At 44.0% G+C, this 12,733-nt stretch overlaps 1 protein-coding gene across 2 annotated transcripts in view; it reads right to left on the bottom strand.

Moving 5' to 3' along the window:
* PWWP2B (PWWP domain containing 2B) overlaps positions 1–8,402 on the bottom strand; it is a 41,008-nt gene extending 32,606 nt beyond the window's left edge. The window contains exon 1 of one of the 2 annotated variants that reach the window (XM_087726029.1): positions 8,135–8,402. In XM_087726029.1, coding sequence (XP_087582155.1) covers positions 8,135–8,277 — 143 coding nt within the window. In that variant the 5' untranslated portion in view covers positions 8,278–8,402. The remainder of the gene's footprint in view (positions 1–8,134) is intronic. The other variant, XM_087726028.1, reaches the window with a different exon arrangement.
* Positions 8,403–12,733: the final 4,331 nt, after the last annotated feature.

The following is a 12,733-nucleotide window of genomic DNA, read 5'->3' as shown; positions in this document are numbered from 1 at the left end:
CCCGAAGGCTAAAACCGTCCCTACAAGCAAGCCGGAAGTCCGTTCCCGAACTTCCAGTTTGCCCGAACTTCCAGTTTGCCCGTAGGGACGGTTTTTTGTGCTCTGGAGGCTTCAGGGAAGCTCCTGAAGCCTCCGAAGGGTCTCCGGAGGGGAGACTGTTTTCACCCTCCCCTAAGGCTCCTAAAAAGCCCCTGGAATTTCTGAGTGCCTGAAAAAGATACAGGAATCAAGCCTAGGCCTACAATAAACCGCGAAGTAACCTGGGCCTATATAGGCAGGAAGGAAGGGTGGCCCCTGGGGAGACATTTTAATCCAAGTCGCCATCGATGTGGTGGGTCTACAACTCTCATCCACTGACCAGTAGTTACAGTCCAACATATTTTGAGAGTAGAAGGTCAGCAAAAATAAACAAACCAATCCCCACCTGAAATTTTTTGATGCACTATAGTTAGTATTTTGAAAGACTGATCAGAAACTGGAATGATCAGAGCATCCGGTCCTCCCATAATTGTCAGATGAGCATCTTTAGCAATTCTGACTGGAGTTGCTGAAAACTGTATTTCAGCAACATTTGGAAGTCCCTGAATCCCCCCCCCAGTTTAAATATTTTTAATATTTAGATATGAAATCTCTTTCTGGCTGGGGGAACAAAAGCTTCCACTTTACTGCTGTATATGATTCTGCCACCCTGCTACGTTTGTAATTTAATGTAATATGTGTGTTATTTTTGTCTCTGCTACTCAGTTGCTACCTTCCCATTACCATACCAATTACTTACAACTTGACAGATCTTGATTGCTTATAACCCGATAGCTCTTTGAATTCACAAACCACAAGAGAGCATCAATAAAGTTACAATCCTACGCACATTTACTTGGGAGTAAGTCCCAATAATAATTACCTCTCAGGAAACATGCCCCAAAATGGCTTACAGGTTTATTCACAATAATGGTGAATTAAGGCACACTTTTTGTTTGCAAACTGCAGTTCTAAAGTTAGGAATTATCTGACTGCTGATCAAAATTTTGCACATTGTTTCTAAAAATCTAGCATACCAAGGAAGAGATAAAAACTCTCCACTATTGTCTTTTTTTCTCCATAGAATAAAAAAAAATGCTATTGAAACTAGTCTAGCCAGGAGGAGGGATGAGTGGACACAGAAGTTCATTTCCCCTCCTCACTGTCCTCATATTTTTGCTGAAACGTTACAGAAAAATATCTGTGTATAGTAGAGTTTTTAAAAAAAATTCAGTAAAACTGGTTCAACATATTTTTCAGATGTAGCCAACTTATAACAACATGATAGTAGATCTACACAGCAGCTTTGCTTCCTGGACTTCTGATAAGCCAAAAGAAAAGCAGCAGCTATTCAGACATATCTACTCGAGAAATTTAATCTTCATTATAAAGGTAGTTCTCAACTTATGTCCATTTTTTAAAAACTATTCAGTTATAGTGACCAGTCTTAGCAGTAATGACCATTGCAGTACAGGTAGTCCTCAACTTATGACCACAATTGAGCCCAAAACTTATATTGCTAAGTGAGAAATTTGTTTGCCCGGTTTTATGATTTTTCTTGCCGCATTTGTTAAATGAATCACTGCAGTTATTAAGTTAGTAACACAGTTGTTAAGCGAATCTGGTTTCCCCACTGACTTTGCTTATCAGAAGGTCGCAAAAGCCGATCACGTGACTCTGGGGACACTGCAACCGTCATAAACGTGAATCAGTTGTCAAGTGTCTGAATGTGAATCAGGTGACCCTGGGGATGCTGCAATGGTCATAACTATGAAAAATGGTCGTAGGTCGTTTTTTAGAGTGCCGTTGGAACTTCGAATGGTCATTAAGTAGACTGTTGTAAGTAGAGTGCTCCCCATTTCTCTGCAGTCCCTGCAGGATAGAAATTTTGGCACTTGGTAGCATCCGTGTATTCACAATCACTGCAACATCCTGGGTTTGTGGGTCTGTAGAGATCCTCAGTCATCCAGGCCGTGGTGGCCTCAAAGGCAACTGGACTTCCTTAAGTTTTCCCTTTGGAAGACGTTCTGCTTCTCATCCAAGAGGCTCCTTTGGGACGACCCTGGAGGACTGAGGAATCTCTACAGACGTTTGGCTATACAATTTGGGATGAAGACCCTTGGAATGGTGTGGGAATGGATCTCCAGAGGGAGAAAAACTGCAGCACTACGGGAACCAAGAGCACTCTGCTCAGGAGACCCCCCCCAGGAGGACACAGGTAAGTCCACAAGTGGCCTCAAGGACCCTCTAAAAGGATGCAAATGGCCAGCTGTCTGCAAGGAGTGTAAAATCCTTCCATTCCCTTCTACCCTGTCAGAGCTGAAGGAGCTTCTTGGATTAGGAAAGGAAAAAAACAAGAACAAGGTCCGGTTGCCTTCTGAGAAAGCACCTTTGGGAGATCCTGGGCTCATGTGGTCACCATCTGCAACCTTCTCATCTGGCTTCTGACCAGCAAAGCCAACGGGGGAAGCTGGATTTGCTTAACAATCATGGGATTAACTATGGTGGTTCACTTAACAACTGTTGCAAAATAGGTCATAAAATCAGGGATGACTTGCTCAAGGATGGCCTCACTTAGCTATGAAAGTTCCAGTCCCAGCTGTGGTTATAAGTTGAGGACTACCTGAAGTTGGAAGAAAGGGAGAAGCAGAAATCTCTCTTGCAGACAACCAAATTCTGGGTTTTTACTCTCTTCATCAATCAATGCACGTGTGAAAGGAGAACTTGCTGCTCCCATAGAACCAGTTTTATTGTCATCAAGACAGTCACCACAAATACAGGTCATCCTCGACTTACAACAGTTCATTTAGTGACCATTCAAAGTTACAGTGGCACTGGAAGAAGTGACCATTTTTCAGGGTTACAAACTTTTAAGTGATCATGGGGTCAAAATCCCCATCTATGGCCTCTGCGGTGTCCCAGGGCCGTGTGTGATCCCCTTTTGCGACCTCCTGACAAGCAAAGTCAATGGGGAAGCCAGATCCACCTAAGAACCACGTTCTCAACCACTGCCATGCTTCACTTAACAAATGTGACGAGGTTGTAAAATGGGGAAAAATTCACTTGACAAATGTCTTATTTAGTAACAAATTTTGGAGTCAATCATGGCTGTAAGTTGAGGACTACCTGTAAAAGCTGACAAGGGAGGAGACTTAGTTGACAAGGGATACCGAAAAATATCTAAGTAGAATTTCATTTCATTCTTAATCAGCATTGAAATATTGCAAGACAGCCAGAAATGGAATTTCACCACCTGGGAAAGTAACACCAGATGCAAATTTCTCTACCAGGAGAGACTCAGAATGGCTGGAAACCGGAAGGCCTCCTTTTAAGGCCTCCTCAGAAAGCTCCCTTCTAATGTGAGCTACTATTGGTTAAATGCAATTTAAACATTTCTGTGCATAATTAAATCGTTTGAAAGACAAGAGGCCTCTCTTTTGGAATCAACAGCATCATTGGAAGGCATTCAAACAGTCCTTGACTTACAACAGTTCATTTAGTGACCGCTCAGTTACAATAGCACTGAAAAACCTGACTTGTGACCATTTTTCAGAGTTGCAACCTTTGCAGCATATGCCCAGGTGATCAAAATCTATAGATGCTTGGCAACCGGTTCATGTTTATGGCCGTTATTGCTGTGTCCTGGGGGGTCATGTGATCCCTTTTTGCAACCTTCTGACAAGCAAAGTCAGCGGGGAAGCAAGACTCATTTAACAACCAGGTTACTAACTTTGCAACTGCAGTGGTTCACTTAACGGCCGTGACAAGAAATTGTCAATTAATGCCCCATTTAACAATAGAATTTTTTGGGCTCAATTGTGGTAATAAATCAAGGATTTATTTTGTGCAGGCATTTCAAGCCTGCACAAAAATCAATCAATCTGTCTCTGCACTTTTAGCAAACAAAAAACCAAAAACCCTAACACAAGATACATTTAGTCCTAAATCAAACCCCCCCCCCACACCCAGTAGTTTATCCTGGCATACAAGGCACTCCTGGCTTTTCCCAGGAGCCTCTAATCAGCTGGCTACAACAGAGACCCCTTCCCTAATTTCCCTGCTGCTAAGGGCAATGAAAAACCAGCAGCTCCCTGCTTTCTCTTCCCTTTCAAGGACCCACAGCTTAAGACCATTGGTTTCCCTCTGCAATTAGCAGAGAGGGGGGGCGGGGGAGACTGAGCAATGTTGTTGAGAGGGAGGGGACCTTTTTTCCTTCCTATTCTCTCCCCCCCCCCTCCACAATTCCTATGCTTGAACCTTTCTCATAATGGAAACCCAGCAATCTGTAATAGATTGTTGGACGGAAGAAGAAGGCCGATTCCCTTCCCAGCAAAATTGCTCACCGCTTTTTGAAGGAAGGGGAATGAACAAGTGACCCTGTATGCACAAATGATACCTACCCCCCCCCCTGTAAGGGACAGTCTGGTGTGTAATTAAGATGAGGTCTACAACACACACATATGTGCAAACTTAACTAGAACCTTAGTTATAAGTAAAGATATTTGGAAATAAGGTATTGCTAGTTCAGGAACTGATTTTAAATGAAATTCCATCTTCATACAACTATTAATCTCTGATTATTTCAGCCCCCCCCCCTTTTTTTTTAACTTCAGCAATATGATGGGAACAGGCTTACACATCTTGATTTGCAGTTGTTGTAAGACAAATAAGAACTGGGAATCTTAAAAGAAAAGAAAAGAAAAGATAAGTTCTGGGACAAGCTCCTCCCTAAATCAAACTCTTTAACATTTTCACATTTATTTCTGGGAATATTATCCTTAAACATTTTAGCTCTTCATTCCTGAGTTTCTAATTTTCCTTTTTAGATAATTCCTTTCAAACAATTTTTGCTAGTCCGCTTTCATCTGCCTTGATTTATGATCCAGGCCTCTTCCTCCCTCCCTCCAATTCGCCTTTAATTTCTTACTGTCTGTTGAGCTGTTTCACTGCTGTTTATTTTGGGTTTTCCCTCTCTCTTATTTCATTTTCATCTTCTTCAAAGCATCAACTTGAGTTTTGCGGTAACCATTTAGGCATCTGGCTTTACTGGTATATTTGGGAACGCATGGTCAACATTCAATATTACATATTAATAAGCAGAGTGACTCTGGAATGTTAAGCATAGTTGGGTGGAAACATTTTTACCGTCTGATAAGGAATATATTCAACTAGTTTGAAGTAACTTATCCTACCAAATAGAAAGATCAGGAGGTGATTAGAAAAACCAGGAGGAGGAGGAGGAGGAGGAGGAGGAGGGGAAACATGTTCAGAATTGATACACACCAAGCTTTTGAACTGTCTGGGTGGTTTGGAAAAGAAATCATGAGATAAAGCTATTTAAGCCTTGCACTTAAGGAACCGAGAGGTCCAATTTTTTAAGGAAGGTCTCCTCAAAGTCAAACAATTGTCCAGCCAAGCCAGGAATGTCAGCCCAGATGTTCCTTAATCCCTTTTTTTGTGTGAAAAACTTATGCACCTAGAAAATGTCAAATGAGCTAAGATGGTGGATATAATTATGCATTGAAACTATATAAAATGAAGGGCAACTTTTCTGCTTATATAGCATAAGGAGGGGATGAGGTTACGTCTTGTCTTGGGGCTCCATAGATAAAAGGATCTGAACAGTGGTAATAAAAAGGGGTCTTCCTCCATGTAGACAAATGCTGCCCCTTGGAGTGGTAAGCAAGTAGCTAGCTACCAAGACCAACGGTTTCCACCCTTTAAAAGGGGGGTGAACAATTTGCAGCCTTCAGCCCATTTATACGGCTTTCATATGCTAGACCTTAAATTGAAATCACCCCTGCAAGAGATAGTAAAGTTACCTGTATTTTTCCTGTAGAATAAACGGGAGGGAGGGAGGGAGGGAGGGAGAGAGAGAGAGAGAGACAGAGGGGGGGGAGGGAAAGGACTGAGATTTGGGCTCTTCCCCAATTCCCTGGTTGTTTCAGTCCCACCAGAAGTTTAATCATATATGAGACTCATTAGAAGACTCAATTCTGTCAGCAAAGCCCTGGAGAGAGGGATACACTGACACAGAAGCACAACGCAGCTCTCTCTCTACAATGTAGCAGAGAACTATTCATTTTGGACTTGGCCTGTGAAAATTAGCATGGTTTTTTTAAAAAAAATACCCCTTAATTTTTGCACCCTTGCAATTTGTGGCAACCTGCTCATATGCAAAGATTCCCAGTGCATCTCATGCCATTTTAATTTGCTTCACAGTCTCAAGTGCCAGAAAGAAATCAATACAGCTGCAGCAAAGGGGCTTCGGTGCCTATTTAACTACATCAGCAGCGTTAACTTCACCACCAGGACAATGGGATGGCAGGAAGAAAGGAGGGCAACGCAGCACACTCCCAGCTAGCTAAATATATGGCCACACGGGACTTTTAAGAGAAAATTTATGTCTGCACACACCAACATATTTGTCTGAACTTCATAAGGAGCCCTGTGTTAAGTTACATCTATTTACTGTTAATGGACGCTGGCGTATCTGCTAATTAGATAATTCTTGCAGATAATTGTCAAGGGCTAATGAATGCATGTTGCTGGGAGAGGGGAGGAAATGGAAGAAGCTGTCGCCAAGATGGAGTCCTCATTAAGAAAAATGAATTTGGGGCCTTCAAAAGTGACAGGCATTTATTTATAATTTCTACTCAAAATTCAATAGTAAGGGGAGAAGCCCGTGCTTCAGGAGTCTTGCGTGCCAACAGATTTGAAATTCTGTTTTGTACAGAAAGTATGCATACCAAAGATGGGGGGGTGAGATTATTTCCAATTGTTTAGAAAGAAACAATAGAAAATATTTTAAATGGGAGGCCACTAAGTAGACTAAGCTCATTTTTCTAGCACCAACAGCTGGCCAAGTTTCAGCTTTTAAGATATTCTGTCTTTATAGAGGTATTGATATACTTTTATCAAACTACCACATCTTCCTTAATAGCTAATCTAGGGGACTCTTTTGTTTGGAAGACACTGAAAAGAGAGGCAAGTTTTGGAAGTATCACATTATTAACTCAAGTGCTATTTATAGGAGCTGGTGTTTCATTAAATAATATATCCTGAACTGCAAAACAGGAAAGGAAATAAGCTTTGCTGTGAACTCCGCATTTATGTAGGCATTAGGTTTCTCTGGCATGCAAACCCTCTGTCTCTCTCTCTCTCTGGAGGAGGCCCATCTCCTTCTGCTGAATGTGAAAAGGGGGGGGGGGATGGCAAGCTGGGGCAGTTTCAACTCCAGATAAAAAAAAGCTTTTTGAAGTGTGCAGAATCTCCCAAACAAAGAAGTCTGTAATTATGGCAACATGTGTCTTCAGGAGAACATTATTGTGCTACATTAGCAGCAGTCCATGGGCGGCACCAATGAAATCTCCTCAAGAGTAGAGGGGGGGGGGAGAAGGGGAAGAAGAAGAAGAAACTTCAGCAAAGTTGTAAGGTTTGCAAAAGGAGGGGAGCTGGTGTTCTGGAAGGAGCTTATTAAGACTCCGGAATCTGTTTCTGGATGATGAAGGCAGTAATCTCCCTTCCTCCCCCACCTCCCAGCAAGAGACACACCTTTTTTTAAGGGCCTAACCCTCCCCCAGAGAGAGAAATATGGCTCATCTCAGCCGCTTTTTCAGAAGAGGAGGCGGCGGCTGCAAGTCCGCTTCGAAAACGTCACTCAAGGAGGACATGATTTTACAGTGCACAAACTAGAAAGCTGACTTTTTTTTTTTAGAAAGAGGAACATTTCTCCCATGCTGGATTCCGAACAGAAAATGAAACTAAAATATGCCATTAAAAAGAAGAGGGGAGGGGGAGAGGCACACACCACACACACACACACACACACACACAGGGGAGAATCGACGTGACCATTTGCTCCCTCCCCCCCTCCCCCCCTCCCCCACGCACTGAGCCAGGCAAGTCTTTAATCTGATTACGGCCTAATCCCGCTTTCTGCCCAGCTGCTCCGTCCTCGCCCTCCGAGCAGGGCCTGGTGGGAAGAGGAAACTTCTCCGTTTCTGCAATCTCCCCTCCCCCCTTTCCCGAAATCCTGTTTCCCTTCCTGGGAGGGGGGTGTTGGGGGGGGGAGGGGGGCAAAGAGAACAACCATCCAAGCAATTCGTGCTCCTACTTTTTAGTGCAATCCAGGAGGATCCCGGTGAAGCGCCTCTCCCCGCAGCTCAAGGTGACCACCAGGGTATCGTTGACCATTTGCTCCACGAGGACGGGCAGCCAGGAGCCGACCTGCAGCTCTTTGGTGTCAGCCTCCTCCATGCTTTGGCGACAAACTCCCGGCGGCGAGCCTCGGTTTGCAGCTGGAGTGCGGCGGCTGCGAGAGATCCCAGGCGGCCTTGCTTGGGCAGGCTCCCCCTCCCCCCCCACCGCCGCCGCCGCAGCTGCCGCCGCCGCCGCCGCCGCTGCTGGCGCTGCTGCTCTCGGGATAGTTAGAGTGGCCGCTCCGATGACCTCATGGCTCCAGGCTCCCCCTCGGCAGGGAGGCTTCAGGAGGTGCGTTGACGTCACAATGCTTCCCTCCCGGGAACCTTCCACGGCGGAATCCTGAAACAATGGGCGACATTAGGGGGCTGAAGGGGCCAGAAAGGCGTTCGGGCTCCCTTTCCTCCCCCTCCCCCTCCCCCTCCCCCGCCAAGCGAGTTCCCCTTTTAGGGACGAGGCTCCCCGCCTGCCCCGCACTTGAGCGCTCCAGAAGCCCCCCGCTTACGCTCCCAGGGGGGCTCAAGCGATCCTCCAGGCTCAACTGCTTCCGTCCCGGTCCTCGCTCGCTTGACAATCCAGCGCGGCAGAGATGAAATTCTGGGCACGCTCTTGGTTCAAGCCCGCGGGCTGCCTCCTTCCCCCTTCTTCCCGTTGCAAAGGGGAGATTCTACCTGGAGCGGCTGGGTGGGCGAAGCGCAGGCGCCGCTCGGCAGCCACCTTTTTAGCGACCATCCCGAGTAAAGTAAATGTTGTTTTCTTCCGTCACGTGGCCCTGATGGTGGCTACTGACAAACCATCTTTCTGGTCTTGCCAGCAAAACACAGGTTAGCTGTGGATCCCCAGGGCCAGCCCAGCCTTCTTCTGTTTCAGCCAAATTTGGAGTGGATCGATTTTAACACTTCCTCTCTCTGTGTGTGTGTTCGTCTGTCTAGATATCTGTGTGTCCCATGTATGCCGGCACAGCGTGTTTGGAAAGAAATCCGTGGATTTTACTTCCAGTATGCACTGGGCTGTAGCTTTATCCTACTTACTCCAGAAGAGTTCAGTTAATTTCCATGCTCTTTGGAGCGAATTGACCCAAGAAAACGGATTCCTCCCCCAAAAAACCCCTCAGCACTTTCAGAGACCGTTTGCTTGTGCCCTGGCAGAGCCAGCATCCAAAAGGCCAGTTATTTCCTTTCCAAGCCAATGTTAATATACTAAACTCTCAGCTCTGCTAATAAACGTGATTGTTGCCTTCCAAGTCCTTTTTTTTGAAGAGTTCGAGGGAAAACAGTTCTACAAGAGGCCACACTCCCTAATTTCCATAAGGAATTTCAGACAAGCTGTGTTTCATCTCATGCATAAGCTGTTCCCAATTACTTTAAATATCACCCTCAAGTAAAATATGTGAACAACTCGATACTTGGAAATCAACACTAAGGAACACTGATAATCCTTTTTGTGCCATATCATTCATATGCCATGTCATTCACAACTGACTAATGAATAGCTTTCCCTCCAGATCCATGTTCCGTTGTGTTTGATGGTATATATATTTGTATTGGCAAGTCCTATAGTATTCCATAGGTTTCTTCATAAATACAGTTCAGTAAGGTTGATTAGATTTGTAATGGATCTACAGGAAATATATCAGTACCGGTCTATGAATACTTACTTGGCCACACATCTTACATATCTTACATTGCTAGCTCTTATAGTATTCACTGAGCTTCAATATAAATACATTGAAATGTGCAACTAGAAACAGGAAGCAATTGATTTCCAGGTAATTTTGTATAAATTCAGGAGATTTTCAGAGCAGACATTCTGAAGAAGCAATTTAGCAACAGAATCCTGAATGTCCAGAAGGCAGGAGGCATCCAGTAATTTGCATCTTAACTGAATATTAGGTCCTCCTGAGTTCTGAAGGACCTACTGCTAAAAATAGTTGACATTTTTGTTTCTCAAGTCAGTATATAGATCTTGTCATTGTGCATTACAGATAAATTTCTAGAGTTGGAAAGGCTGCATGAGGATCTGATTTTATGTTAACATTGCAAGAACCATTGATCATGTCTTTGGGTTGTTGTAGGGACTCTGACTTGGGTTACGTAATCTTAGAAGTGCAGACTTGGGAAAAGTTGCAAGGAACAACTTGTCCACTTCTGTGGAATATGAAGGAAGATCAATTAAATCATCTACAAGGAGATTAAATTCTCCCCGGTTGTTTCTTCAAAATCTCCAGCGTTGGAATGTTCACAGCCTCTGTAGATGGTTCCTCTGTAGGAAGCTTTTAACGCCAATGTATTCGATTTGTTTCCTGGTGAAGAATGTTTTGTGATGGAGCAAATCTAGAGGTGGCATTGCAACATTTCCAAGTACTCCTCCATGACTCTGGCCTTTGTGGTTTGTTGTGATTTATAGGTTGGTTAATAAGTGGCAGTCAGAGGATTTTCCTTGACCTGGCTTCACTATCATTTTCAAGGAGGAGAAAAGTTTGAATGTCTGGGGGGGGGGGGCCCTGCATTGTAGAACAGCAGTAATTGTTCAAGAAAAATGCCCAGTCATCTTCATAAATCACTCAGAAGTGGGATAATATGTTATAAAGTGATCATTCTGTTCCATAACATTATTAAGTAAATTTATAAGATAAAAAGATTGTAATGTAGCAACATTTTAGTTTTATGTTTCAATCAAGAGATGAAAAAATTAAAACTAGTGGTTGGATCCTTTTCTACACCTTGTTTGGTAATACAAGTAGAAATGTGCATGTTTCTTCACTACACCTGTGAAGGGTTAAGCTTTTTCCTAGAGATACTAAGGTTTTTGCTTGAGTTTGGGAGAAGGATCCAAGTCTTTCTTAGAACTGAATGACGTGGAATCACATGATCTTGTACAGGATTATTTTGTCAGGCCTAAACACAGTGCCACAAAGATTGGGGGGGGGGGGCTGATTCCTCCCTTTGCAGTCAGAAGAGGCCCAAGGTCACCAATCTTTTCCTGATTCTGCCAGTCGTGAATTAGCTCTTTAGATATACATCTACAATACTGCCAAAAACCTGTTCACTCTTGCAATATTTAATCAAATTTATCAGATGAGTGACAATGAAGTAGACTAGAAACTTTATGGAAATGAAGCATTTTACCTCCAGCATATGTACAACTCCATATTTAAGAAAGATATAGAGAGAATTATTAAATGCAAGCAATTTTTAAAAAGGAAATAAAAGAGGTTCTTTTTATATTTAAAGCAATCTCACTACCCTGAACACATTTCTTCAAAACACACACACACATCAGTATAAAGGAGAAATTGGAGAAAGGGAAAGGCAGGCATATAAGAACCATCACATTTCAATTTAGACAGAATCAATATAATGATTTGTAGATTTCTTAGATTATCCTCTATTTTTTTTAAATGCATTATATTGCTTGTATTGAGTCTGTTTTTAGCTCAAGATGTTATAATACAGTGAAAGCAAATTCTAGAAATCACAGTTAAATACAGTGTAGAATGTTTCAATTTATTTGAAACATCTGTATAGGCCTTTCTTTCTTCAGTCTTTTCCCACCTTAAAGCTCTATCCTCCTCCACATGTATTTTAAAAAATCAAGCAAAGCCACTGCTTGCTGAAACCAGATAATCTTCCTCACGCTCCCATATTACATTTTAGATCTTTATTAGTAAGTGTAACCCCTATAGTAGTCACTGTATTTTTTTTCCCCTAGTGGGTTCTTCAAACTATAACATCTCTTAACTCCAGCCTGCAAATGGGGGGATATTTATAGTCTGAGGGCTTAATTTTGTTTTATTCCTAAAAAAAGGGGGGAGATTAAGGGCGGGAGGTAGCTTTACTTCGTGTGTAAGGACTCCCACCTGGTTCCACAGTCTGGCTCTGAATTAAAACCAAAGGAAAAAGAAGCAGCATGAAAGATCCATTCCAAAAAGAGAGGCGAAGAAAACAAACCAACGCACCCCCCCCCCCCAGCCAGTATAAATTGAACCCTCGCAAATGAGAAGCAGTCGGGAGAACAGAAACAACGAGGAGGAGGAGGAGGAGGAGGAGGAAGCAGCGGGGGGGGGGCGAAGCCTGGGGCTGGCATTACCTGATCTCTGCCTCTCTCCGGCCTTTTAACCGTGATTGCAACGTTTGACAATTCGAGGAGGTTACTATGCGTGGCTGATGGTTTCCATCATGCGCCGCCTAGCGGTCGCTCGCGGCATTCCCTCCTTCAAACGGGCGCCTTCCCAGCCTCGGAGTCGCCTCCTTTGCAGCCGCTGGAGCCGAAGCTGAGATGCTGGAGCCACCTCAGACAGCGGGGCGGGTGGACGTCGCCGCCGGAGGCAGGGCTGGGCGGCAGGGGCATCGGTCACCTTAAACCCAAGGCGCGTTACAGACCTCCTGGGGTACTTTTAAAGACATTCCCGAGGGGGTAGGCGGCAGTCTCGCTGGCTACAGCATTGGAATAAAACATTGCGAAGCCACAGCCGCCCCTCTCAGATCCTGTGGATTCAGACGATAAAGGCTCC

The sequence above is a fragment of the Thamnophis sirtalis genome, unplaced genomic scaffold (genome assembly GCF_051295495.1).
Source record: "Thamnophis sirtalis isolate CommonGarterSnake01/CBP01778 unplaced genomic scaffold, rThaSir2_p1.2 scaffold_11, whole genome shotgun sequence".
In the NCBI taxonomy this organism is placed as follows: Eukaryota; Metazoa; Chordata; class Lepidosauria; order Squamata; family Natricidae; genus Thamnophis; species Thamnophis sirtalis.
The sequence above is the reverse complement of the archived record's forward strand: the minus strand, read 5'-3'. Positions and strand labels throughout refer to the sequence as shown.